Source organism: Haliotis rubra, unplaced genomic scaffold, assembly GCF_003918875.1.
Source record: "Haliotis rubra isolate DU_JTF1 unplaced genomic scaffold, ASM391887v1 Scf145, whole genome shotgun sequence".
Lineage (NCBI taxonomy): Eukaryota > Metazoa > Mollusca > Gastropoda > Lepetellida > Haliotidae > Haliotis > Haliotis rubra.
Genome location: NW_025765392.1, coordinates 644,679 through 672,047, shown reverse-complemented (window position 1 = coordinate 672,047; position 27,369 = coordinate 644,679). Strand labels below are relative to the sequence as shown.

The 27,369-nt window shown below is 38.9% G+C and overlaps 1 protein-coding gene across 1 annotated transcript in view; it reads right to left on the bottom strand.

Moving 5' to 3' along the window:
• Positions 1-27,369, bottom strand: part of LOC124269483 (synaptotagmin-12-like) — a 44,761-nt gene that overhangs the window by 13,736 nt on the left and 3,656 nt on the right. The window contains exons 2-5 of the mRNA XM_046704495.1: positions 9,267-9,463; positions 7,413-7,581; positions 4,433-4,571; positions 2,323-2,452 (exon numbers count right to left, since the gene is read on the bottom strand). Coding sequence (XP_046560451.1) covers positions 2,323-2,452; positions 4,433-4,571; positions 7,413-7,581; positions 9,267-9,434 — 606 coding nt within the window. The 5' untranslated portion in view covers positions 9,435-9,463. The remainder of the gene's footprint in view (positions 1-2,322; positions 2,453-4,432; positions 4,572-7,412; positions 7,582-9,266; positions 9,464-27,369) is intronic.

Sequence of the window (27,369 nt, the reverse complement as noted above, 5' to 3'; positions counted from 1 at the left end):
ACTAGTGAATCTAAACTATTGATGGGTAGTATGTGTAAGCGAACTGCAGCCCTTCTGAACAATAGTGTCGATGATGGTGGGTGGGCTGTGTGCTGCATCCAACTGTGTTCCAGTGATGTCATGGCGTGTCGGACAGATGTAGCATAGGGGCCACGGTGATTTGGGTCAAAGACAGATATCAATTCAGTTTGATGAAACACACAGGCTGATAAACCAGCTATCATGATCGGAACGAAACGGAGATTTGAACCCACGAAACACCCAGCATTGCGATAAATGTATTAACTGAATTATGTGTTTTTAAATACTTTTTTGTTTGCTTTGGCACTTAAGTGATTTATTTATTTCTATTTCGAGAAACAGGTGAGCACCGGGGATCGAAACTGCATCGTTCAATACTAATAAACTTGTCATCGTTTGTGCATCGACTTCCGACAGAACGTTTCTTTATAAAGCACTATTATGCAATGTGGAACAGGGTCCTGTTTCACAAAGCTCTCGTAAGCGTAAGATCTCATAACTTCTCGTAGCATTGGAAGTACAAGTGCTACGAGAAAAGTTACTTCTCGTAGCATAGTAAGTACGAATGCTACGAGAAAAGTAACGAGATCTTACGCTTACGAGAGCTTTGTGAAACGGGGTCCAGTGTTGTAATTGAGCTACATTGTTCATGTAACGAATCTGTGGAGACCATTGGTGTATTGGTTGCTATATTTAGACTGGGAGTATCACCGGGAGTAACACTGGTCTGAGAGGATCTAGAACATCCGGAATGACCCTGTGTAGTTGGATCCAGAGAGGTAGAGAAAGTTCCGAAACAGAAACTTCTGGAAGCTTTGTATGTTTAAAATGAGCACGATCTTCAAATGAAACATACAACTTTATGGATGACAACTTCTGTTCTATTTGCGTTAGAGCTACGTTAGATTCTTACATCGTTATCAAGCTAAAAGTGAGTACAACCAAATGGTGAGGAGCATATATACATGGTATGTTGTGACAAGCAGCAGATTAACATTAACAACAGCATGTAATAGAAATAACAAACCCGTGGTACATAATTGGCTACCCCACCGCCCCCATAATTGGAAGAGGCCAGTAGGGAACTAACAACACATATCACTAGTGATGAAGCCAGAACAAACCAGAAGTTGTCATCCATAAAGTTGTATGTTTCATTTGTTGACTCACTAACTTCTAGAGTGCCGATCAAACAAAGAGCACGATCTTGACTCGGTCATCTCACATTACAAGAAGACCAGCAGTTGTGTGGAGATCACTTTTCAACCTGGGTTGGCAGCCTAGGCCTGTGTTGGAAGCTAGACAACATTTTCCATCAGGGTGAATCTTATCAATGTTTGTATTGTTATAATCACTGTAATCACTGCTTTTATATGATACTGCCAATGTTTTTGTACTGCCATTGAATTTGTACTGCCACTATATTTTGCACTGCCGTTGTAATTCCATTGTAGGGATTTGTAGTGATGTGTAAAGTTAGTTTATTACAGAATACATATCACATCTCATTTCTTTGTTGTTTCTTAGGTTTTCGCCGAATTCTGTCAGGAATAGACCTTTGGTTTAGCTTGGGAACCGACACTGAACAGTTGCTGTGTGATAAAGGCGGACTCGTACAATGGACCAGCATAGATTCTTCTGCTTATGCAACCATCTAACATCAATATTTCAAATACTTGGATAATCAATACATGTGTTTATGATGTTATTTTGGGACGAGTGTCTTTTGTAAAGCAGGATACCCTTAGCTCTTCGCAAACATCTGGTATCATCAAAGTGCAATAGTGATTTATAAACACATCTCATGAAGCTTAAAGCCGAGTATGCTTTCAAAACAGATGTGTCTTTAAAAGGTTTGTTGATGGTTTGGTCGCTTTTATTTACATAATGTTGCTTGTAACAATTCCGATATTCACATTACCCATGTCAACAGGTAATAGAAACACACGTGATATTGATAATGAAATATATGAAATTACCAATGAACTCACAACGGGGCTTGGCGCACGTGTACAAAGAACAGAACAACACATGTCATGTCCACGATGTAAAATTTCTGATTTCAAAGTGTTCTTGTCTAATTTTCCTAAAATACCCACAAAAGACAATCGCCAAAGGTAGAGCGAAATTTACGACTGTGTTTGAAGAACGAGAACATACGAATTCTGCTGGTTGATAAGAATCATCTTGCCCTCTGGGGCTTTGCTAATCTTCACGAACCCACAGTTAGTGGTAAACACAGCAGCTACTTACCGTCAACAAATGGCTTAATAACTGTGAACAAATAGTGGCTAGACGTACCTTTGTCTGGAACTTTGCTCCAGAGTCAGGAAGCAACACTCCACGGATGAATGTGTCCAGAGTGCCAGAGTACTGATTAGCGGCCAGATCCCGGCACTGGATAATGCTGATAATCAGCTCAGAGACCTCCCTTCAGACATGAAAAAGATGATTTGAAAAAGTAAGCAACGGTTTTTCATCATTGTGCTCGTAATGTAAGACTTTTGGAGCGAGCTTTAATCAATAAGTTTATTTTTTAGGCATCAAATCCAATTTCAAGAATTCTTTAAAAAATATTGGTAGGATATTGGTTGTCTTCAATTACATTTTCTATTGTGTTAATCGACGTTGAGAAATAACTGTAAAGCGATTGTGCTAAAAAGGATATTGATTCTGGAAAAAAATCGCAGACAGCGTATGAATACTTGTTGTTGGGGGATAGTTTTTTCAGTTTGGAAACTTGTAGAAATATTCTTGCACGTTGTCGAAAACTTGTCCCTTTTTAATGTGAATATACATGAAATATCAGCAAAGTCGGATGTAAATGTTTCTTTTTTATTCTGTTGCTACTTTCATCAAATACTGAATAAAAACAAGCTTTTTTCAAATGTAGAAATAATGTTACTGCTTGGAAATTTGATTAACTCGCCTTTAAGTATCGTCTTGGGACCATTCGGAGAATTAGATTATGTTTCTTGCATCATGGTATTCAAGACAGATGCAGTCACGAGCATTGACGCAGACACAGCATGATGACGCAGCTGTCGGTGTTGGCTTTTGCCAATGTGGCTTCATCGTTTTATCATTACTCAAGCAGGATCAAATGCGAATTTCTACGTTATAGATATATGTACCAACGAATATATATATATGATTATGTTTGTGATACTCAATTTGTCTGTACACTCAAAGGCAAAGGCAATGTTTTACGTTATTAATAACACTCATTTAGAGATTTCAAACTTTTGGTGTTTGGTTTGGGTTACCAACTCACTCACTCATTCACTCGTACTGCAGCCACACGGCAACATTCAGGGAATCAGACAAACCCACACTGGAATGATCAGGGCATGGAATGATTAGAACCCTGCAGACCAAGCACTTCCCAAACCAAGCATTTCGCAGACACAGGACTTCCCAAACCAAGCACATCTCAAACCAAGCACAAGTTCCCAATACTTTGAATAAACAGGCAATCCGTGATTAATATGTATCTCGTTTCCCTCCGCCTCACCCTCCAGCATTACTCGCACGACTGGTGTAACCTTGCGAACAAGAAGCTTCTCATGCCAACATGTCCAATCAATCTCAGTACTTAAACAGTATCGGGTTAATATGAAGCTTGCCGAGCCTGAGAGAGAACGTTTATGTCGAGAGCACACACTCACACGTCAAGACTAGAACTCCATCACGGCAGTTGTAAATGTGCTTATGCTCTTTGCCTACATGACTGGTAAGTAATCAGTGATATTTTCTTATTGTGAAACATGTGCCAGGGGTTAATACTAAGGATATTTCTACATCAACTTGCCAATCGTTTGGCCACCCACTTTATCTCTTTTATAAGAAATCGATGGGAAAAAGCAGCTTGGTAGCCCGTGGATGTGACTGGAAACAGTGTCCTTGCAATTATGCATGTCTAGACATGAGGCTCCAGTTGGACACTGCAACAAACGTGGTGCCTGTCGTTGATGGACACACACGAGGGTTACTAAACGAATATGACTCCTTTCGAATGAACACCTTGAATCACAACCTGTATTAGCCAGGACTACACAATGCCATTAAAAAGTTAAATGCAACATGATATATTTGTGATTAAGCTTTCAGGATACAGTACAGATTCTAGTACTATATTTGAGTTGGGTCCCATCCGGTATTTGAACCCACACTCTCAGAGTAAGGCATATTATCGCCAGCACACAAAGTCAGCGATCGAACCCACTCAGCCACCTCAGGCTCCACAAACATGGAAGTCTGACAAGTGGTAGCCTGGAACACATACTTTGTGTATCTTAAGCAAGTGTAAATTGGCCTTACTGAGAGAACATAGATTCAAATCCCGAATGGAATTCCTCAAAGTACCAGAATCTGTAATTTACAGAGAAAGTGTGTTACAAAAGTGAAATACCTGTCGTATTCCAGGGCAAACTCAAGCTGCCCAATTTTTGGCATATCCGGCTGCATCTCGAGGACAGATGAGTCGGAAGCGACGCTCTCGCACGACTCTGCTCGGCGTATACCGGCATGAGTGAAGTCAATATCTGAGGCTGGAATCAGGGAACGTTTAGAGAAGAACCACGACAGGTCACAGTCAAAACATATTGACATTAGGCAACAATATTCACCACAGATTTTCTAAGATATGATAAGGCGTATCACTCTTTGATGACATGAAGCAATTCATATACGCAGTGAAATGTAATATAAAACGTCAACACCACTAGGATAACCAAAATAACCTGAAACAGTAACTTCATTGGGCGTGTTACTTCTTTAAGTGGCACTTAGAAGCTGGTATGGTGAAGAGGAACACCTTTTATTGATAGACAACGTCTTTATTGCAATAGAGGCTAGACAACGTCTTTATTGCAAATAGATTTTAGACACGTTCTTTACTGCAACAGATGCATCTATTGCAATGAAGAATTTGTCTATACATAAAAAGTGTTCCTCTTCATTCATCGGGCGTGTTTTATAATGGCAAATTCGTGATAACAATTCTATGAATCGATCACTGAAAATCAGTGAGGTCACTAGATGGTAAGACAAGCCAACCCACGCTTTGGACTGGTCAGTTGAAGATTCAACCCTGGCTGCTTTCTGCGTAGGATATAAAGGTCAACACAATTCATCTTTCATATCACTCCGTATCAATCCTTGTCCAACATTAGCCTTTGGGGTGATAACAATAATGATTAAAACCATTGACGATAACGTTGCTTGATGCTTGAGTGAAACCGATTCGAATCCCTCAGGGCTGAGCCATTAATGTCATTGACGTCAATGCTGCTTCCGGATATGGATATATCTACAGTTGCATTATAAAGGACGTCTAAGTATATCGGTGTGTCATCTATACAAACTATAGTGGTATACGACGCTGGATATAACCGACGCGTATACTTCTGATTGGAGTGTGAGTGTTCCAAGCGGATACAATTGTGTGCGTGTGCGTGTGCGTGCGTGTGTTCGGGGCAGTCGTGTGCTATATTTAGGCAGGAAGTTTTGGAAGATTCCACATGGTACTACAACCTCATGGGTCTTTCCGATATCTCTGGAGAATCTCTGGAGTGTCTTTCTATGGTATATAAGGGGAGCCATCGCATGCTTCTCATTTCACATTAGTCTCAATTACACGCAGACCAACAATGGCGTGGAAATTTCTTACTCAAAATGCTCAGCCTATTTTGAAAACTGGCCGATTATGCAAGGAGGCGAATAGAACAATCTCTATCTTAATTTCCATAATCACTGGTTTTGTAATATATTTCCAACGGATGTTTAGTGCCGATGTAATACCTTTGTAGTGATTTGTATTAATTTGTAATGTTTGTTAATTTTATTTTAAAATACAATTGTTATGTATATCACATTGATTTCTTATGCATTGGGTTAATACACAGTGTGTGTGGTACTGTTTGTCAAGTCATTGTAACATGAAATGCACGTAACAGTCGACAAATATAAAAGTAAATAAATTTCCCACTTTTTTTTCCATTTTATTTTTTGCATAATAAATTCGAAAAGTAAAAAACATATTTTTCAACAAAGGTTGAATGTCAGCAATCAGGACCAACAGCATGAAAGGTAAGGTTATTTGGGCATATACATCAATAAGATGTTTTATCAGATAACATTCATTAGAGGTGCTGCTTTCGATATTTGAAATGAAATCGAGCAAGGCGCAATCCATTACTATGCAGTTGCTGTGCTATTTGGGGACTATAGGTGCCTAAAGGTGGTCCTGTGACTTATGGATTATTCAATATGCTATGCTTAACCCCAAGCTATATTCACTTACATGACAGACAACCTAATTAACCACCTGAAACATTCCGTTGTTGGTCTTCAGAAATTGCGATGATAATTGTTTACTGCCGCAAGACGCTGAACAATCAACTTTGTCACTGAGACAATAATTAATGATTTATCTAATATTCACTTCACAGCGATGTGTGAGACACGTTGTGGAAGAAAATGATGAAGTTACTTCTAACACATTGAATAATACGCAGCATACTCTATTTAGGGTTTGAAAATGAGGGGTTTTAAGAGGAAGGATATCATAAATATTATCTATGATGAACTAATACATCTACATATTGACGTGAATGCTCTATTTAATATACCAGGTTAAAATGCAGTTCTGACTTTGTGTATGTTACAGTTTATAATAATACGAAGAATGTATAGCCCTTGGCTTGTTTACATCTTGTATTGATGGTTGTAAATAACGTCTCGCTATCCTACCAATGGTATCCAATACATAAAGATCATGGAATGGTGCCAAATGAGCGTTCGGAAGCCAGCAATGGATGTGGTGGGACTGTAATTTATTGATCTCGTTTCACCCAGTCACTGTAGGCATTATTACGATATACGAGGCGATAACATCTATTGCCAAGGTCATTCATGACGTAACAGATGCATTGTTTGGGGTCATACCCATGCTTTGATTCATGCACTTGACCTACAGGTTTATGTACATGTATCGACGTGTTTGTATGAATAGTTGGCGTTCTCAATACTAGATTGCGTTACATGTGGGGAAAAGATGGAAGTGTATGTCCGATGTCTTCTATGTGGATATCAGGTTAATTATTCAGTGACCTTCAGTCAGTTGTACTGGGTTAATTCACTGTATCAGTTCTGTGTTGTCTATAATCTCCAAACGGAACAATTTAATGACATTGTAACATCATGACAAGGAAAGACATTGTGGATAGTCGTTGGACAGTAAATCCATCGACAGAACACATCAAAATGAATACATTATTCTACATATCATTTCTGAAAATGGAAACGTAATATGACGTCATGTAAGATTGACTCACACATATCCAAGGCTATAGATAATGCCTTTGTGGGAGATGTAAGAGGAGACTTACTGACGGAGCTCGTCCCAACGGATACTGGACTGGTCCTTTCAACACTTTCCTGCTTGGCTACCTTGCCCGCCTCGAGGTTGAGGTACTTGGGGTCCGAGTTGAGAGTGTCATACTGTACAAACTTCCCACTCGTGTCCAGAACAAACTCAGCGCTCTCAGAATGGTTCACCTGCCAACGGAGAAAACAAATACTGTAGCAGTCCCCCATCCTTGAACATGTAGTCTTACTGCTACTTTGATCTAATTCATGTGAAGGCCTTGGAGGTGTTTGTGTCCTTGGGGACTCGAGTTGCTCCCTTCTGCTGCAAGAAGGCCGTATCTAGGATGCATTGCATAAATGATCCCAAAACGATACAACTCTGTTAATTAAGATTGTCTACTCAGGGGATCTGTCCCGTCACGGAACGCAGCCAACCTGACCCTCAATCGCAGGGTAGGGATCCGTAGAGATCACACGGGATTGCCAGACAGGGGAGTTTCCAATAATGAGATATTTCGTAATAGGACGTGTGTTGATCAGGAGCCAAGTTCCAGCTAGTAGTACGTATGTCTGTAGAGATGTGTGTGGAGAAATGCATGCATTCGTACCACTCAAAGACTTGTAAATAGAACTTGTAAATTGGAACTACTGACAAGACCGTACCAGACCCTTATCGGTTCAACGATATTGATTTGCTCTTAAAATGGGCCAATGCAGTGATATTTAGTTAAGGAGTTATTATTTTTATCCTACGTACAAATATGTACAAAACAAATTACTGCATGGCGACAGCATTGTATCCTCGGCACTGCCTACATGTATTATGCAGATCCTGGTCTGAGAAGAAAGATGTATGTTATATCCATACATGTTACACGTCTCATGTAGATTGATCATGTTGTATTTTTGACCAAACGCTGAGTCGCAGCCTCCTCGTAATATTGGGAAACTCTGATTACACGCTATGTGGTCATACATTAATCGTCTTCTTTTGTACAACAACCTTTCAGAACGATCTGAACTCAGTGAAATCTGACTGAGCATGTTCGTTCGACCTTTCAGACAGTGCCCAGCTTGTATTTAAGATGCATTACTGAATCTGTCCCGAGAAATACACCCTCAAGTAGAATTTATATGGTGAGTAAACATCCTATTTTCTCTCTCTACTTGCAGTTTAAACGACCAGGAACGCTCGAGAATTTACACAAATCGTGGATCTCGTTCCTCACAGATTGCAGTGTTTAACGTTCAAGGATTTATAGGTTATCTACTACTACTGAATCAATACAGACACATTGTTGTCATAACTGCTGGAAGATCTTCATATTATAAGCACAAAACGGGAAAACGTAAGAAACAGTCGGTGTTTGTTCATTTCTACATTTAAAGAGAAGCTTGCAAGGGAATATGATTAAACAAATTTCAAATTTGTTGATCATTTCTAATGTAAGAAGGCAAAATACACAAGTGTACAACGTACTCTTCATAGATTAATTGTTGCTGTTCTCCCTTGTAAACACTAGTTATGTGCTTCACGCTGAGAGGCCACAGTGTCGTGTCGGCATACAGTATGATATGATGCATTTAGTGATCAGACTGTTGCATTAAGGCTTTGGCTGATTAAGGTCAGGCTAGATAATCAGTTTAGTGTTCGTTGAGGGCGGCGGGATAGACTTGTGTCTGGTTGGGTTGGGTATAAAATCTGAGCACTTTGGCGTCCCCACGATTTTGCTGGTAAAATGTTTGCTAAACCTTTGTTTTTGATCCACAAAAGCTGCTGTACACAGTGTTCACAGAACACTACATGACATGGACTACCATTAGCCTATTTACACTGTACAGACAAACTGATTAAAGCCCAATGATCATCTCACCATATAGCCATTCCCCTGTTCGTTCTTCGTTAACACCGCCTTCTCCTCGTCACTGGCGAAACACGCTGCAAGATGGTAGATGCCAAACAGCCGGAACAACACCGCCGCTGCCACCGCCACGACAGCACAGATGACGATGACCAACAGTGCAACGCCCCAATCACTCATCCTTGTGCTAGTCGCTCACTACCTGGGGCCTGTAAGAATAAACACAGTAGGTCTAGAAGCTCATCTTGTCTAACACTTCTGCAATCACGTGTCACATGGACATATGATGTAATACTCTTCATCATCACCCTTGGCAACTGCTGTCATGGGGCATTGTTAAAATTGATAGTTATATTGGAAAAACATGCAGTAATGTCGAAATAATATATTTTAGAATTTTTATGAAAAAAATAATTAATTTACATTGATAAAAAACGGGACTTCTAAAATATTTTTGTTTAATACCTTAAAAGAAAATATATACGAACAAACTTTGGCGCATTCGTCGTCTGAAGTTTCAGATTTAATAAAGAGAGTGGTTTTGGACGTGTTTGGGTGAATTTTGGCGTCATAATTTAGAAGTGGAATGCATTATCCCTTGGCCACAAACTATTAGAAGTGACAGTGTTATAAAGGTACTAAATAGCTGTCATAATCATAACCAGCAACACCTAGTTCAATGTATTTCCACGTTATAATTTTAGATAATGGCAGTGCCACTCGTAAACATCATGCGATGGCCTCTGACTGACATGTTTTGATCACCTACCTGTCAACATAACTGATCGATATCCCATAAAATATTTTGTCTCTACTTTTCTGAACTCACATGAGAACTGAAACAAAAGTGTTTCATGAAATAGCCGATGCATCATTGGTTAAAACTACCATATTTTTTTAATTAGCTAATATCTTTATTTTGTTTCCATGACTACATTATGCAAAACATAGAATTCCCCGATGAAGAGTGTCATGCATGCTAATGATTAACTTTATAAGACCTCTTTTGTTGAATGGTCATGAGTTCGGGTTCAGTGGGGCAGGGCCACTTTTGTGATATGATTGTCGTTTCTTGGCACACTGTTCTGTCACAGGTTACTAGGTTTGATATGTGTCAGACTGACACGGGGCTCTGCAATGGAATAATCATGCTAATAATCATGTTCATGTAAAATGCTAATAATCTTTCTGTTCGTTCAATATGACAGTTTGGAAAAAAGTAAATACCATTTCACAAATTAATTAAACACATTAAACAATGACAGTTACAATCTTTAACTATTTAATACATTAACTACTGTAATATAATGTGCAACTACAATTTAATGTTTCTTTTTTTCCATAGGTCATCATTGGTTATTACCGAATACAGTTCAGCAAAGATACTCTCCTCCTATCACAATTTATGACAAGATTTTGAACTGGAAAGTTATAATTTTCACAACTATCGATGGACACTTTTCATAAATCATTTTTTCAAAATTGCTACAATTTTCAAATATTTCAAAACTATTTTGTGGCAGTTTGTATATAGTAGTTACGAATATATTCATTGATCTGAAGGAGAGCTTTGCTTCTCTGTCATGAAGCAGTCTTTCATGTCTTTCATGTGTTTCATGTCTTTCATGTGTTTCAATTTCCTGATAGCTACCACTTATCACGTGTTGGTAAATACCCGCCTTCCTAATTGAGAGCGCTTATTATGACATAGATGGAATGTTACAATGGACTTTTAGATGTTTCGTATTATTACTGAAATAGTTTTGTTAAATTTATCAGTTTATTACTTTTGTTATAGTTGTATTGCGAATGTATTACATAAGAATTGTTTATATTAATAGCTTCATATCATTTTGCATGTTTTCGATAATTATGTCATTAGGATTCGAACTCGAATCACATCGATCTGGGTTATGTTGGTGTAAAACCTCACTGATATGGACGGAATATTTATTGATATCATTTTATCATCTGTTTTCAGACTGAGAAGATCTTTTAAGTACCCATGTCACTCAGTACCTCTATTTGTACTTCGATGCTGTTTTATTATTTTCGGGGGCGGTGGGGTAGCCTAGTGGTTAAAGCGTTCGCTCGTGATGCCGAACACCCGGGTACGAATCCCCACATGGGTACAATGTGTGAAGCCCATATCAGGTGTCCCCGCCGTGATCTTGCTGAAATATTGATAAAAGCGGGGTAAATCTCACTCATTCACTCATTAACTCGAAACCCGTCCTTAATCAATATTTCTTGATGGCCTTGCTATGTTCTGGCCAATATGTTCCTAAATTATTCAATGTTTATAGCATCAAAATGTTCTTTTATAGGCAAGTTTCAGAAAAATGTTGATGACATCTATATATACAACACCATTCATCATCAAACCATTCCAGATGCAAACGATAATGGGTGTTTCTGAAAAGAAATTCTTTATAGATCATAAACATGTCAACGCAATGGTTAACGGTAGTATCAATATCATCTGCTACTATGTATGTCAAACGATCAACGTGTCTAACAATAAAATCTGATCTGACATTTTCACGACAGTTATTTCTGTGTGTGTGTGTTGCCATTCATGTCACTCTGTTCCGTTGGAAGAGAACAATGAACATAATCACTTACATTTGCATCATCTGGGATTTCAAGTTTTAATGGCAGTGTACCATAGGTGGAGGACGGTCTCATTCTGTACCTCATATTATGGGTTTAATATATATCCAATAGAAAAGCAGTAAAGTGTCTTTTCTCAAAATGTTTTACTCAGTTAAGCAGTATTTACTCTGAATTCTCAAGCTGCTTAATGCGCTGTGAAGACTAGGATTTGTCAGAACTGATCAGTCGAATCCAACCAAGATATAATTGCATTCAATCCACAGAGAGAGAGAGAGAGAGAGAGAGAGAGAGAGAGAGAGAGAGAGAGAGAGAGAGAGAGAGAGAGAGAGAGAGAGAGATATATAGTTTCAAGATAACGAATCAGTATGGTAAATGAGCAATGCGCCAGTGTACCTGTATCCTGTCACCATCACAAGTCATATACATTACATTGTATCAAGCTCCCTGAAATGAAGAACAACACCTGTATATTGAAGACGGTCCTTTTTCAGATACCACTCTAGGGCCACTGCACACGGGGCTAATATTTGCAAAGAGGGTGAAATCTCGTACCCACTAACCCAATAATACCAGGCCACATTACAGAAAGAAAATAGGTTATGTCTGACCTACCCTTGTTTATTACTTGACACCATCTCCACAATGTGTCAATGATATTGAAAGTGGTGTTTGATGAAAAATCGATTACCCCTGAGTAAATGTCATGGCCATGGCGCTGGCAGAAATTGCTCTTGGGTGGCTCTCCTGAAACACGGATTGGCACAATCAGATCTGTCCTTTACAGTGACATGGTGCGTATTCCAGGGTCGGGGTAACGTTGTTTATATTAAGGTAACATGTGTATAACCACTAACGAGTTCAAACATAGTTCCATGTTCAATATCTGTCCAGTATGTGTATTAAAGGACGCATTTCCTGTTGTTTGAGGCCGAGTATGCTAGTTAGTTCCGGTGATCACTTGACCTGCCTTTGCATGTATTTGTTACGGGTGTCTTGATGATGATATATTCGGAATAATACAACAGACATTTACGAAAAAAAAAGCCTTTGTCGCTTTTATTTATACCGTGTTTGTAAGAATTACCTTATTGTTTTGCAACAAACTCACTGGTAAACCTGAAGTGAAAATGCCGAAACACACTATGAATGCAGATTTGGTAGTGGTGTTTTTAAATAAGGTTCTTAATATTTAAACATACGTATACTAAATCAAATATTCGCTACTTTTGCATGATGTTAGTTCATGAGGAAATCACTGTAATTCTGACCCGTGAAGGTCCGTGTTAGAATGTTTTAATTTTTTTCTTATAGTTTTTTATTTTGTTGCATTTTTCAACACTTTATACAAACAAATAACAATGATTTTCCAGTATACATGATGAACTGTCAACTAGTTTTAGCAGAATAAATCATGACATGACGACCAGAACGTGTAGAAAGCATTGATATTACAACTAATTATTGACGAACACTTTGTTAACATATAATATTCAAACAGTTTATGTTGAAAAACTTGAAAAGATGGCATAATGTTGTTAAACTTATTTCGAAAAATTAGTTCCTTGAAGAGAATTAAGATGATATTTATTGGATCATTGTTTTTATTTGGGTAACCAAGTATTACATGTTTCTTTTCAATTTTGATTGTTTTATTTGTGCTTCAGCATGTAGCCAGTTCTCAAGATTTTTCCATATATGGTTAACCTTGCTGCAAGACCAGAATAAGTGGATAGTTGTTTCTATATCTTCGAGCAAAAACTGCAATAACTAGTGTCTTTATATCCTATCTTTTCTAAAAAAATGTTTGTTGGCAAGATATGGTGTAAAAGTCTGTATTGGAACCATTGTAATCTAGTATCTTTCGTACATCTAAAGGGAATAGTATTGTAAAGTGGCCAATCATTAGATATAATGTCGTCGTATAAAATGTTTAGTTCCCATTTCGATGCACGTTGGTTTTTTTTAAACCTAGACCTGAAATTAGAGTTTTGTACAAGTATTGCGTCCCTTTTACATTCTTACAGAGATGTTGCATATATCGGGGTAGAACAGGGTTTGGTTTGCGTGTTATTGTTTTTAAATCTGTATTGATCTTTTGAAGATATTGTTTAACGGAACAAATCATGATATTTGAGAAAATTTGTTTTTAGGTCAAATTGTTTTAGAAACGTTTCAAATTGAAAGAAATTACCATTATTATCAATCAAGTCATTAATCCAGCGAACACCGTGCTCGTACCATTCTTTGTAGTAAACCGTTTTACATTCTACCATAATATTTTTATTATACCATATACTTTCAGTAAGGATTTCATTATAACTATCTTTTTTCAGAGTTTAATTCAAGTTGAGATGTAAAGTCCCACCACGCTGAAACGACATCTTTGTAGTAATTATTTCTTATAAAAGGAAGTATTTTATCTCTCAAATGTTCACAACTATACTCAAATATATTACCATAACCTATCTTAGGGAGATTCAAAATAAAAAGATTACACCATTTAGCAGAGTGTGAAAGAAAACGTCTTAGCATGGACAATTTTTGCGATTGTATAATACCTTTTATGTTGGGCATATTAAATCTTCCATCTTTTTTATCACTAATTATCTGTTTTCTTTTTATCTTATCAGGTTTACTGTTCCAAATAAATCTGTAACATTTTCGTTGAAATGCGTTTATAACATCATCTCTTGGATTAGGAATAGAGCCAAAGAGGTGATTTAGTTTTGGAATAATTAGTGATTTTAGAACTACATTTCCACCGAACGGAGTACGGTTACGGGCCCGACCAGATATACATTAGTGTTTCACATGCTCTAAATTTTTCTTTGTAAATGATCTTCTGTAACCCATGCTTGTCGTAAGAGGCGACTAACGGGATCGGATGGTCAGGCTCGCTGACTGGGTTGACAAATGTTATCGTATCCCGATTGCGTAGATCGATGTTCATGCTGTTGATCCTTGGATTGTCTGGTCCAGACTTGATTATTTACAGACCGCCGCCATATAGCTGGAATATTGCTGAGTGCGGCGTAAAACTACACTAAATTGCCCGACGGCTATTTTCGACACAGGGTCACACTACCATCTAAATTACACAACCCACTCTCCTGCTATCGGTTTCTCGCTTTCTCGCGGTCGACATGTTAGACGAGAAAGCGATGGCCCTTATCAGCCACCATACCATTCGAGTTACACTTGATCTTCAGCAACCCATGCTTGCCATAGGAAAGCAACCAGCAGTAATTGTATCCCAAATGGATGGATACATGCTCGTGATATCAATCGTTGGATTCTAGGACCAGAATCGAATATATACAAAGAGTCGTTAAGACGTGTGTCAAACAACAAACAAACACACCATCACCAAACAGTTGATCACGTACATCTATTTTGTATAAACATGTCGTTACCAAAAGAATTTGTTTAATACCAGGTTATTAACGAATACAATGTTTCAAAATGTTCCATGTCTATTTATCAACAATTCTCGCACCAAATGTGCGTTGAACCGTCTGGGACGTTATCGACAGCAGGAAGACATTTAGATGAGGTTATTTGAAGGTAATGAAGCTTACTTCTATGCCATTTAGGGGGCTCTTGAAAGTGTCTGCGTTATGCCTTTGATAACAACCACTGCATTGTAGAGTAACGATTAGCTAGTGCAGTTCGACATTGCTGTAGGTTTCATTTCAGAGTCTTGCGCACATTTATCTCAAGGGGAATACAATGATTGGAATACCAGCATCGAGTTTCTTTGGATTAGAAATGCCACCCACTTTACACGTAGCTAATGTTTGAGGTCAATATTATACCTAACCATTAGTTTGAAACATCCGTATGACCATACCTAAACATGCTACTGATGTAGCAGTTTCCCAATTCAGCATACGTTCTTTCAGAAGGCTTTCAGAAATGTCTTCCATACACACTGGACGAAAACATCGATTTTGAATAAACGCTGACGGTTGGTAAGTTGCATTAGATGTCGACGTAGCCCTCAGATGTTAGGAATTCCAAGCAAACACCTTTTTCCTGTTAAGTAAATATGTCCAGTAGGTCGCAGCTAGCTAGTGAAGCTATTCAACTTACCGGAAGGCTAATGTCTGCAGTAGGAAGGGAAGTGCGTGGTTGAAAAAATATATTTTAGGCTAGTATACCCAAGGTAGGTAGCTGCCAAGTGTTCATGATATCCACCTCAGGTTTGCCTGATCTATATTTGATTATATACACTATATAATTGGTTGATTAACACTCACTGACATATCTCTATTTGCAAGGTAATGAAGGGACGTGATATGTGTCGAGTTGATTTACATTTGTGAAAGACACCAGTGCAAAAACGATATGTAACGCAAGGTGAATATGGTGACATTTGTGACCCTCTTTATAATGTTGATAGATTCAGCAACGAGCAAATGCTAAACTCACACGCAACATTACAGTAACGTGGCTAGTGGTTACTAATAATCCAGTCGGGCCAGTAAATCTACACAGTCACTGGCCCGACTGGCTAGTGAATTATCATGGGGTCATTTGTTTTTTATGGTATTTTACCTATTTGTAATCTTATGCTTAGTTTCTACATTCAATTTTCGGGCTAGTGAATTATTTTGTGGGCTAGTAACTTTCGGGAATAGCTAGCCCGATTGACTAGCAAAATTTGGCAACTATTTCGCACACTGCATGAGGAGCAGGGTACCGTTGCCAGTGTATTTACACCACCTGAATGAGAGCGAGAGATGGGTCGGGGAATTTGTTTGTACACAACTGCGATACCCACTGAATGAGACTTGGAAAACACGAGAATAGTACTAGCACGCTGTATCCAGGTTATTCCGTCAGTGTCTTACATTACCATATCTGTGGACGATGGTATTGATACCCGCAGCTTGATACCTCACGCGACCTAGGTCTGTCGGACAAGAGCAGACCGTGTCGTACAGACACGTCCATTTCAGTAAGGTGGGTGAGGTGAGGTGAAATTGGGTTTGACGTCGTGCTTGAGAATATTTCGCTCATATAACGACATGCATGCGTGTGTATGTGTATGTGCGGCTGCTTGTACTAGCCCAGACTAAGCTGGTTTAATAGTGCTAGCCCACTGAGATACCATGCCGCAGTGAAGCATAAATACCCCACTCAGACACGTTATACTGAATCCGAGCCGACCAGTCCTTGATGTACCCATTAATGCCGAGCGCCAGGCAGGGACCAACAAGTACCATTTTTTAACGTCTTTTGGTATGACGCGGTCGGGGATCGAACCCGCGACCTTCCGCTCTCTGGGCGGACGCTTTCACCACTACACCACGGAGGCGGTCCATTTCAGTAAAGCAGCCACTCCAGGACCCTTCTTGCTTTCGGGAGGCAGACCTCCTTGACGCCAGAACGTAGCCATGAACGTTTGACCCTGACTGTACAAGGGAGGTCTTCCAGATGTCGGAGTAATGATGAGGTTGACATTCTGTAGCACAGACCTGGTTGAAGTGCAAGGAAGAGACAACAGCTGTACGTTGTTTGAAATATAATCATGAGAACGTATTATTCCACACGCCAATACCAAACATCTTGTACAACAACACCATTCATACGAAACCACATGGCACACGTTCTCCTCTGGCACTCACAGTCGCCAGACAGTAGAACACACTTAAGACGGACTTCAGTGTCGTATATGACGCCGTCATCCTGAACCTAGCACTACAACGGAACATTCATCACGTGCCAGGCTGGACGTCAAACTAAAGATGGACACACGAAGGTTCTCGTCACCTTAACCTTTGTTACATTCGTGTAATGTCTTCATTTTGAACACCTTTCCACTTTTATCCTATCAGCTCTAACTCATCACTATATGCAAGAACGATACATCTTTCTGATAACAATGGATCACAACCAGACATTAATCATGACGTATCGCTATATTGTTGTGAGTTCAGCTGCCTGTGATTGACAAGGAGATCATATTCTTAGCACACAAATGTTTCCTCCCACGGTGCGAAGGTCAAGTAACTATTTCCATTCCTATTTTCAAGTGTTCCATTTCAGCCGGCAATATCAGATGCTATCTTGGTACACCAGCAACGACCTACTTCTGGTGGTCAGGATAAACTAGATGACAAAGTACGAGTTGACTCCGGACAAAATCATTGGCCTGACACTTTAGCAGAATGAGCACTATCGATTTTAGGACCTGTTCACCTGTAGGTAAACACGAGTAATGTCTATTAAAATCATTTGAACGCTTGTTTAACATAGATTATTGGACGAGGTTTCCAACCTATAGATTGCTTTAATCTGGTGAAATTTCTAATTGATGACTAGTTTTATAAACTGAAACAGGTCAATATTTGCACTTCAGCTAATGTCAATTCTGACTGGTGTACTGCCAAAATAAACATAGATACAATACATAATCATTATATAAACATGCACATGTCTAACAAGGTTCTACAAATAACATAATGGAAAGAAAGAGTACTATCAAAAATATATTTTTTGTAATTATTGTTATTGTCTACCACATATTTTTAACGCTGAAAATACAAGTAGAACTATTTATAAAGATTCTGGGTTATTTTCGACAGTGTAATAATGGTAGTTTTGTGCATTATGTCTCGAGGAAGGAAACTCGATGTAAACAAGAATACTCATTTACGTATTCTATTTCGACCATCCCCTGAGGCATTCCATGAAAATAAGTTCAACATGGCTGGGCCCGGCCTTTCTTCTCAAGATGATTTTTTTAAAAGGGTTGGCATTCACTGATCCCTTTGATAAAAACAGCTGCGGCAACATATCACGTTTACCAATCGCCCCACGGGAACAATTTTTCATTTGAATGAAGCACTATTTCTTAGGTAATTTTTTGTTTGCTTTAATGCTACCTCGTAGGTGTTCCGCCTTGTACAGGGACATAGGAAAAATGTCAACTTTAATACACAAGGGCTTTACATGTCATTACACTGTCAAATAGAGAAAACAGGTAATCCTACATATCTTTAATGGCCATGGCATTTCCAAATACCGTACGTTTGCATCAACTGAATGCAAATGGGAATTGTATATAGCGGCACTGGGACTCATGCAAACATAACTAACCCTTTAAATCTCAAATCGCACAGATTCAAAGGACAATGAACAATGCATTCCACAGTTACAGATGTAATCTGTTGTTTAAGCTGTAATTGACTTCGCGATGATACTCATCAAATATGTGTTTACTACAAAAAGAAAAGATAATAAAAGAACATTATTCTTTGCGAAAAGAGGTTTATCGCCTATAAAACAGCTAATCTGAATCTTTTTCTCTTATTTCGTGAATATAGCAGTGTTAGTTACATTTGTTTGACAAATGCTATTTGCTAGATTGACGCTCTGGTACACAAAGGCTTCGAGGATGCCATAACCAGGATCCATCAGTTTGAATGGAGAATAGGTATATTATGCATCAAATTAATACAGATTATTCTTACCACTTTATGCATAGGGTATATTGCTTTGGACTTGTCATAGCGACGGTATATTTAACTGACAAGAGCTAACTGCCATCTAGCTATAACGTATGTCTAGAGTCACCACTACTGCTTTCAGTATGTTCTGACGGGCATATAGATCTTCGTGTACAAATCAACATGCATGCGGTAAATACATGCCGTGCACCAATAAAGAATAAACAAATTATCATATTCAACGTGGCATGTTTCTTCAGCAATCCATGCTTGTAAGATGCGACTATTGGGTGACCAGACTCGATGACTTAGTCGATGCATTTCATTGTATATCAATTGCGTGGATGTATGCTCATGATGTCAGTCTCCTGATTTGCGGGTCAAGATTCGATTACTTACGTCCGTAAATAATCTGCTGTCACATAGCTTGGAGATTTATGCTTGTGACGTTAAAAACAAACAAACAAAGCGTAGCCAGTGCAACCAACCATTTTCTTGTGCCTTGGAGCATAATAGGTTTCTTACTAGCATCAGGTCCTGCACTTCATTGGCTCTATATGATCCACAATACTGTATGAGGGGACAAAACAGGGACAGCATACAAGTGTCGATAGTAAATTCCAGTCAAGTCACATTATCAAAACCATCGACGATGTTACCCAAGGTATTTTACAGAATAATTACAATTATGGACATTATGACAGGTAAATGTAAGGCTGGTAAGACATGCATCATGTCTAATTTGTTGACTCTGTCGAAAATAATTAGAATGAACTTAGAAGGTGTTTCTTAATATCATTTTTCATTACCTACGCGGGCGAAAATATCGGGGTTCATATTTTTCATACGAAGCCCTAGGGCAAACTATCACTGTGTCATGGTTACGTGACGTCATGAACAATGCTATAACGTCACGTTTGTTCTGTGACGTTGCATTCTACATGCGGCGACGGCTGGTAGACAGCCTATGTTTGAAAGTAGATTTGGGTTTATTTTCCTCAATTTGACAACTTCGGTAATAAACAGAATATTATATTCGTTCCCATGTCATAGTATGTTTACGACACTCGTGTCTAAATATCGGTATATCCCTCGCTCTCGCTCGGGAAATACCAACATTAAGGCACTCATGTCATAAACATAGTATGACATGGGCGCTCATATAATATCCTCTATGTAGCACACGTGTACATTTAGATGCACAAAAATAATTACAATAAACGTAGAAGGCTTTTCTTGATACAAGTTAGTCCTGTCGTGAACAGCATACATGTACGTGCATATCTAGATACACAAGGATAATCAGAATAAACGGCGAAGGTTTTTCTTGGTATCGACACACGTGCATGTATAAATACGCATGACCAAATATTATATTTCTCCTGTAAATATAAACATCTGTTTGCGCTAACACTGGGGCATTTAGATCAGAGTGAAACTGAAACAAGGAGAAATTCGCTGACCAAGGTACAAGATTGTGAACCAGTTAATAGATGCTAATTCACCAACTGTCGACAACTGTACACCATAGTCACCAACATTGATTGTATTGTCTTTGAATTAAGATTATTTATATTCTACGGTGAAGGCAATCACAAAAACATCCCTATGTTCATGTCAACATTAAGAAATTAAACTACAAAGCAGTATTCAGCTTTTCAGAGGTTTTATGTCAGAATAGGATTATTGGGTTCTGGGTTATAGGCCCCAACTATATCCGATACGGGCAAGCCCCGTGACAGACATAGGAAAAGAGCATCCTATGTACTTTAAAAGGACAAAGTACCCACAAGTACCGTTTGAATGCCGATTTGATGTAATGATTTCCTTTTGTGTCTTTTAGAAATAACTGAATAGGAGGAGTCTTCAAGAAGCTTGACAAAAGTTGACCATGCTGAAACCGTCAGTTACCAGAAGAGTGATTAAAGTGATGGGCGTGACACTGAATGAACCTTAAAGACACCCAACTCCAACCTATTCCACAACGGATATTAAAGGATTAATCGCCTCAATGCATCAAATAATTTGCTAACTATTAGTCTTCCAGGACTGCAGTCCAATTACCTTTCATTAGCTGCACATGTAGATGGAAAATTCCTTAGTGCTAAGGGGACGAAACGGACAGGTCGTAATTAATTTTCATACCATAACAAAGAATGGGTATTGATAATCCCTGGGACGCAAAAGCAGATTGTTCATGTGACAGCCAGGGGAGTCATCAGACACGATCTGCCCTCTTCGTCATTGGTTTCTTCCTCACAGCGACTCCGGGATTATATGCATTGAAAAGAAAGCATATACTACTGAAAAACCAGGGATCGATCATTGCCGTTGAGTTGGTACCGTGCTCGAAATAGATGTGACATTTACAACGACAGTTATAATGAGACATGTGGACGTGATCACTGACGTGATGTAATGAGACACAATGTACATAAATCAGAGGCCGGATAGGACCACGGACATGGGCGTCCGGCACCGCAATACAACGTCAAACACAGGGCTATTTAGGAGGTCGGCGTTCTGGGTTAGAAACAGCGAGACCTCTCAACATCGATAAAAATCAAATTGATATTTTGCTGAAATTGAATCAGGGTCTCGCCAAAATCAATCGAGTGAAGAGGTTATTATACTGTTGATGTTGTAAGAGTAATTTTGATGGGCATACCACGTACGGTCTGTAGATGTTCGAACCTCGACCAGACAAATCAATGCTTGAAATGCTGTCATCCACGTCAATAAGCCTCATCAAAGGTTAAAGGTTACTTGGGACTTATTGTAACCTAAAATTCCAAGCAACTATTTGGAAATAAGACAACAGAATAATTCATATTTTCAACATATATATTATAGAGCTTATTACACGAGCAAGTGTGTCATATGACTTATACGAAACGAGTGTGAAATTTTGTATTGCGAGAGCGAGTGTAATTTCTTTATTATCCATTTCATTCATGTACATTTGTGTATCAAGCAATGGTAAGCAAGTGTGACGGCCCTCTTCATTGACGTCACGTTCAATTGTTTAATGGCGTCACAGACGAAGAAATACAGAAACGATGGTTGCTAGGCAAAAGTGATATGTACACATGTATGATATATATGAGACTGGTTATGTTTCACCATATTGGTAATATGTATGACTATGTAGTAAGAGTATCGAAGTCAGAGAATAGTGCTACTGTTTGCTTGACTTTTGAAACCACATATCAACCACATGCATACGTCAGTAATCATTGGCTGTGTTCTAGTTGATACAGTGTCTGGAGAACAGCAGATTGTTGGTTCGATCCCTGATTCCATACAAAAGACTTTGGAAGATGGTATATGTCATAGCCCTGCCTCACTCGGCTGAAAGGAATGCAATAAGGACTGATCGGATCGGAGTCAGTGGACTGTGTCTGAGTGGGGAATCCATGTTAAACTGCGACCGATATCTCAGTGTACTAGCACTGTACAGCAGCAAATGGCCAGACTAGTTCAGGTGATGACACAAATGTTCATGCATGTAGGTGCAGTTATATTGAACGCGACACTAAAACCCATTTCATCTCACGCCTCATTAATCATTCAAAGTATCGTTACAGACTAAACATGTTGATGTGAGTCGGTACCTGGTACATGTACAGTATTCATCACTAAAAGGATTGGTGTTAACTCTTCACGTTTCCTTATAGTCTAACTGTCTAGTACATGGGGTAGAACCCCATATTCACTTAGTACAACTCATTATGTAGTCATCGTTGATGTGAACATAATCACCCATAAAATTGGCATATAGACCTTAAAATACACAAATGTTCCGGCTACCGATCAGTTTCCATGGATAACTGTGGCTCTGACATTGCTAGCTGTCATTCGGTAATTTGTCAGTTATGAAGTGGAAGCTGCCGATTGCACGCACGACGTGCCTGAACTTTACTTTATGAGGTCCCACAATTACCGGATCAGTAACAAGACCAGTCAACCTAATATACTCTGTCCAGAAATCTTACAAAAGCGTTCTGGTTTTCTGCAACGTCAACAAAGCCATGTTGGGACCATTTCACCCCTCAATTGGAAGTGTCGTGATTAAAGGTATCTGTTATTTCATCCCTGCAGCACGATCACATGTTAGAAATGCCCTTAGTGTGCTTGTGTCAAGTCATTGCTAATGGTTTAATGATATCATCACATATAGTGGATAGAACCTCAGGCTGGATAGCGGGAAAAGGTGGTACTTGTTGTCACCCTGTCTGACTCCTGGCATTGAGGGGTAACACATGTACTAGTGTGTTCAGTACATCCAGTCACGCACACACGTGCACGCACACCACTATAAATGTCACTTAATCCCAACGTTGAACTCAACTCACCATTAATGTTACATTAAACTAAGGAAGAAACATCAAAGAAAGGTTATACAATGTACAATTATTTTTAAAGGTAATCGGGTTTATAAAGCAATTTACTACATTTACTACTATTAATCTGTGCCCCTGCAGATCCATAATATGTTACTGAAAGTGAACGATTGTGATCTAGTATTTGTCATGGTCATGTCAGGTGTGTGAGGTGAGTGAGTGAATGAGTACGTGGGCTTGCATCTCATTGTGTCTGTCGGTAACTCTGTGAGTTAGTGGATGAGTAATTCAGTCAGTGAGTCAGCTAGTGAGTCGATAGGATGCTGTTTTAGCCATGTTCATCTTGTAGGTAAAATGAAACGCCAAGAAGACTAAAGAACAAATGTCATTTATCATCCATGGCTGAAATACATTTACATCTTCATTATTAGATTGCTACGTAACTGAACCTGCCAGTAGAAAACAAACAATGGTCATTTCAAGCCATATGTCATTGTCAGGAATAAACTAGGCACATCTCACCTAACAACAATGAAGCCAAGCCCAGGAGGGCATTCATCTCAAGACGCTAACGAACCCCAATAGTCGCCATTTATCCCCTATTTCCTTCTCGAATCCGGATTTTCTGGAACCAGTTCTAATGAACTGTAGCAAAGTATCCTCTGAAGGTGTCTGCATTCTGTGCGCACTGGTGGATTAACTGACTTCAAAAGCTTCTGGGCAGGAGACTAAACGTAATTATGGAGCCTTGGATACAAAGGGGAAGGCGTTCCGAATACCTAGCTGTCTTGTATTCTAATGAGGCGCACAGTTTCTTCCGGATATCTTACAGGCCACTAATAACAGAATTCCGGGAAGTATAAAACAGAAGTTGATCCATCAATGTAAATTAAGCATAAATGTAGTTTAATTATGAATTTAGGCGCCATTTTTATCCACATAATCACAATACATACTACACTAAGATTGGTAGCAGGTTCCTTTCAGGTCCATGACACTGCATTGTGTCGAAGGAATTATTCCATTGGATTTTCTGTTTTCGGATACTACATAGAATGCAAGCTAGGTTCTAGTTAAACGTATGTAAAATCTAGGAGTTGCATATCGATCAATATCAGCTTCCCTCTGTCTATCATATATATATGATTCATGTTCAGTAGAAGTCATATGTTTTTGTTATTTCAATCTCATAATGTCTCTCTCTTAGAATCTAATTTAATTAAGAATACCTCGAAATATACTTTGAAACGGGTCTATGATTCCCAGGCGACACAGACAAATTAAGTAAACAGATACCTTGCATATGATTTATGTCATTTGATAATACACGAACAGTTTTCCAATATAAGAGTCTCTGTATTTTATATTCATGTACAATATCCTTACACAGTCGTAGAAGGAAAACATGCCCATCAGAAAAGTCAACTGAAAATATTTTCACGTTCGGCATCGTGTTAGTTATTGTGGAGACCAAGTGTTCGTTTAAAAGTTCGCAATGTCTGGTAAGTAAATATGCTTAATTGGCAGGTTTTGAATTCACCATAATATACGTCAGAACTCTTGGAACAGTTCTTGTGAAATACCTTGTGAAAACGACTATGCGTTGTGCCAGAACCCGCAAATGTTGACACACAAACTGTATTTGTCAAAATCTGAAGAAGCTTTTCTTCAATCAGCTTTACTGTGACCATGTTTTCACAAGTTCTTTAAACACATTCAAGCTAACTTTCAATCACAACGGTCGTTTTTGCATATCGATTGCCATTTTCAACGTTTCACACTGTCAAGGAAGAACGTTCTTGAAATCCTTGTTAGTGTTTCCAGCCAGTAGGTATTGGTTAACATGTTGGAAGTACAAAACGGCTAATTACGCCTCCCTATCATTGTTATTTCCCCTAATTACACATTCGCGACATGACGATCTAATACTGTCTCGTGAAAGGTATTTCAAGCTCGAAATCTTCCCATGGAGTCTTAATCTGTCTAATGTGAGCACTCCATTGCCCAATATTCCTGCTAAAACAACGATTACTCCGACCGTTATAATGCCAAGCAAAGGATAGGTTAAGCTCTGTGCTATGGCGACCTGTCAAACCTGACGCTTGGAGGATACATGGACAGAGGAGGCTTATTCAAGATTTATACACATCGATTTTAGACGCACTGGCCATTACATTCTTTAAGTTAATTTTCCTTGGTGTCTGTTGTGATGGATGGTGTTTGGCTTCTTCTCGGCTTGCGGTTACAATTTCCATTTTTGAGTTTGTCCCATTTACAAAATGAAGAGGTTCTTGACAATGTGATGACAAAATGGGACAATCTAGTAACCAGGATGTTTGGGATAGTATTTTGATCATCATCAATTCAAGAAGGCCATGATTGATTGTTGCTGAAGGGAATTTTATTCCAGATATTTCAAGTGTAGGGCCTGATTTATGGTTCCAGGTTTTCCAGCACCCTACCCGTGATCAACAAAGTGGTTAACGTCTAGGACCTGCTACATTTAGTCAGAACTCAAAACATTCTTGTTGTAAGAAGCGACTAACGGGATCGGGGGGTCAGGCTCGCTGATTTGGTTGATGCATATCATCGTATCATAATTGCGTAGGTCGATTTCATGGTGTCAATAAATCGATTGTCTGGTCCATTATTTATAGACCGTCATAAAGCTGGAAAGTTGTGGCGTTAAACAGCACACAAACAAAAACCTTCCACACTTCGGGCTTGCTTCCATGTTGATGTAACTTGAATAAAGTTGTCAGCAGTGATAAACCCATCAACTCCCTCACGACCTCAAGATGAGGTTCGTGACATGCGTGTAGACACTCAACAAACAATCCTATTAAGGGAATTAAAAAAGAAACCTTTTCGCAAATACTAAATTATATTTTGTAAACGCTATCATGTTAAATTTCCCATGGGCCACTAAGTATATATAGTGGTATTTGCAGCCGCAGTCATACATCAGATTTGAATGCGTCCAAGCATACAGTCCTCTCGCGTGCCCCAAGGGTTTGCATGTACGCTCAAAGTACGCTCACGCCTTGCACGACTCATTAATAACCAGTTGAGACACACATAACTACAGGTGGGCTTGAGAAAACACACAGAAGATGAAAGGGAACAGCGCCGTGAGGTTCTATTTGGCGAGTCGACAGTATATATTCATGAATTGAACTCTGAATCGAACAAGGGGTCTCACGTTTGTTTAGAGAAATAACAGAAAACAGAGAGAATTCCTAATATTGCCAGGTACTATAACACAGAAATCAATAGACCAAACACTGCAATGTTAATAGGCACCTGCCCTGTCCAAATTGGTTATTGTTATCGCACAGGTAATTGTTTCGTTAACGTACAATCACATTACGTTTTGTGTATTATTATTGTATCTAAGTATTGTTTCATATGATAAAAAATTACATTTGTCATGTAGAGAATAACGTTGGGTCATTCATATCTAAATATAGTCATAGTTTAGCAGTGCAGTTTGTGTTAACCAGAGTTCAATGGTTTAAACAGACTATACAACAGACCGCCATCGAGCAAAGGCTACATCATTTGAGGAGATATCAATCCCGAACTGGAGAGCTGAGCCATCTGTGTAATGCATTAATGCATTATGATAAATATTTGTCATAGTACGTTATTCACATTGGGATTATTACGAGTGTTGAGTGCATTCTGCTCTGCAACATCAGG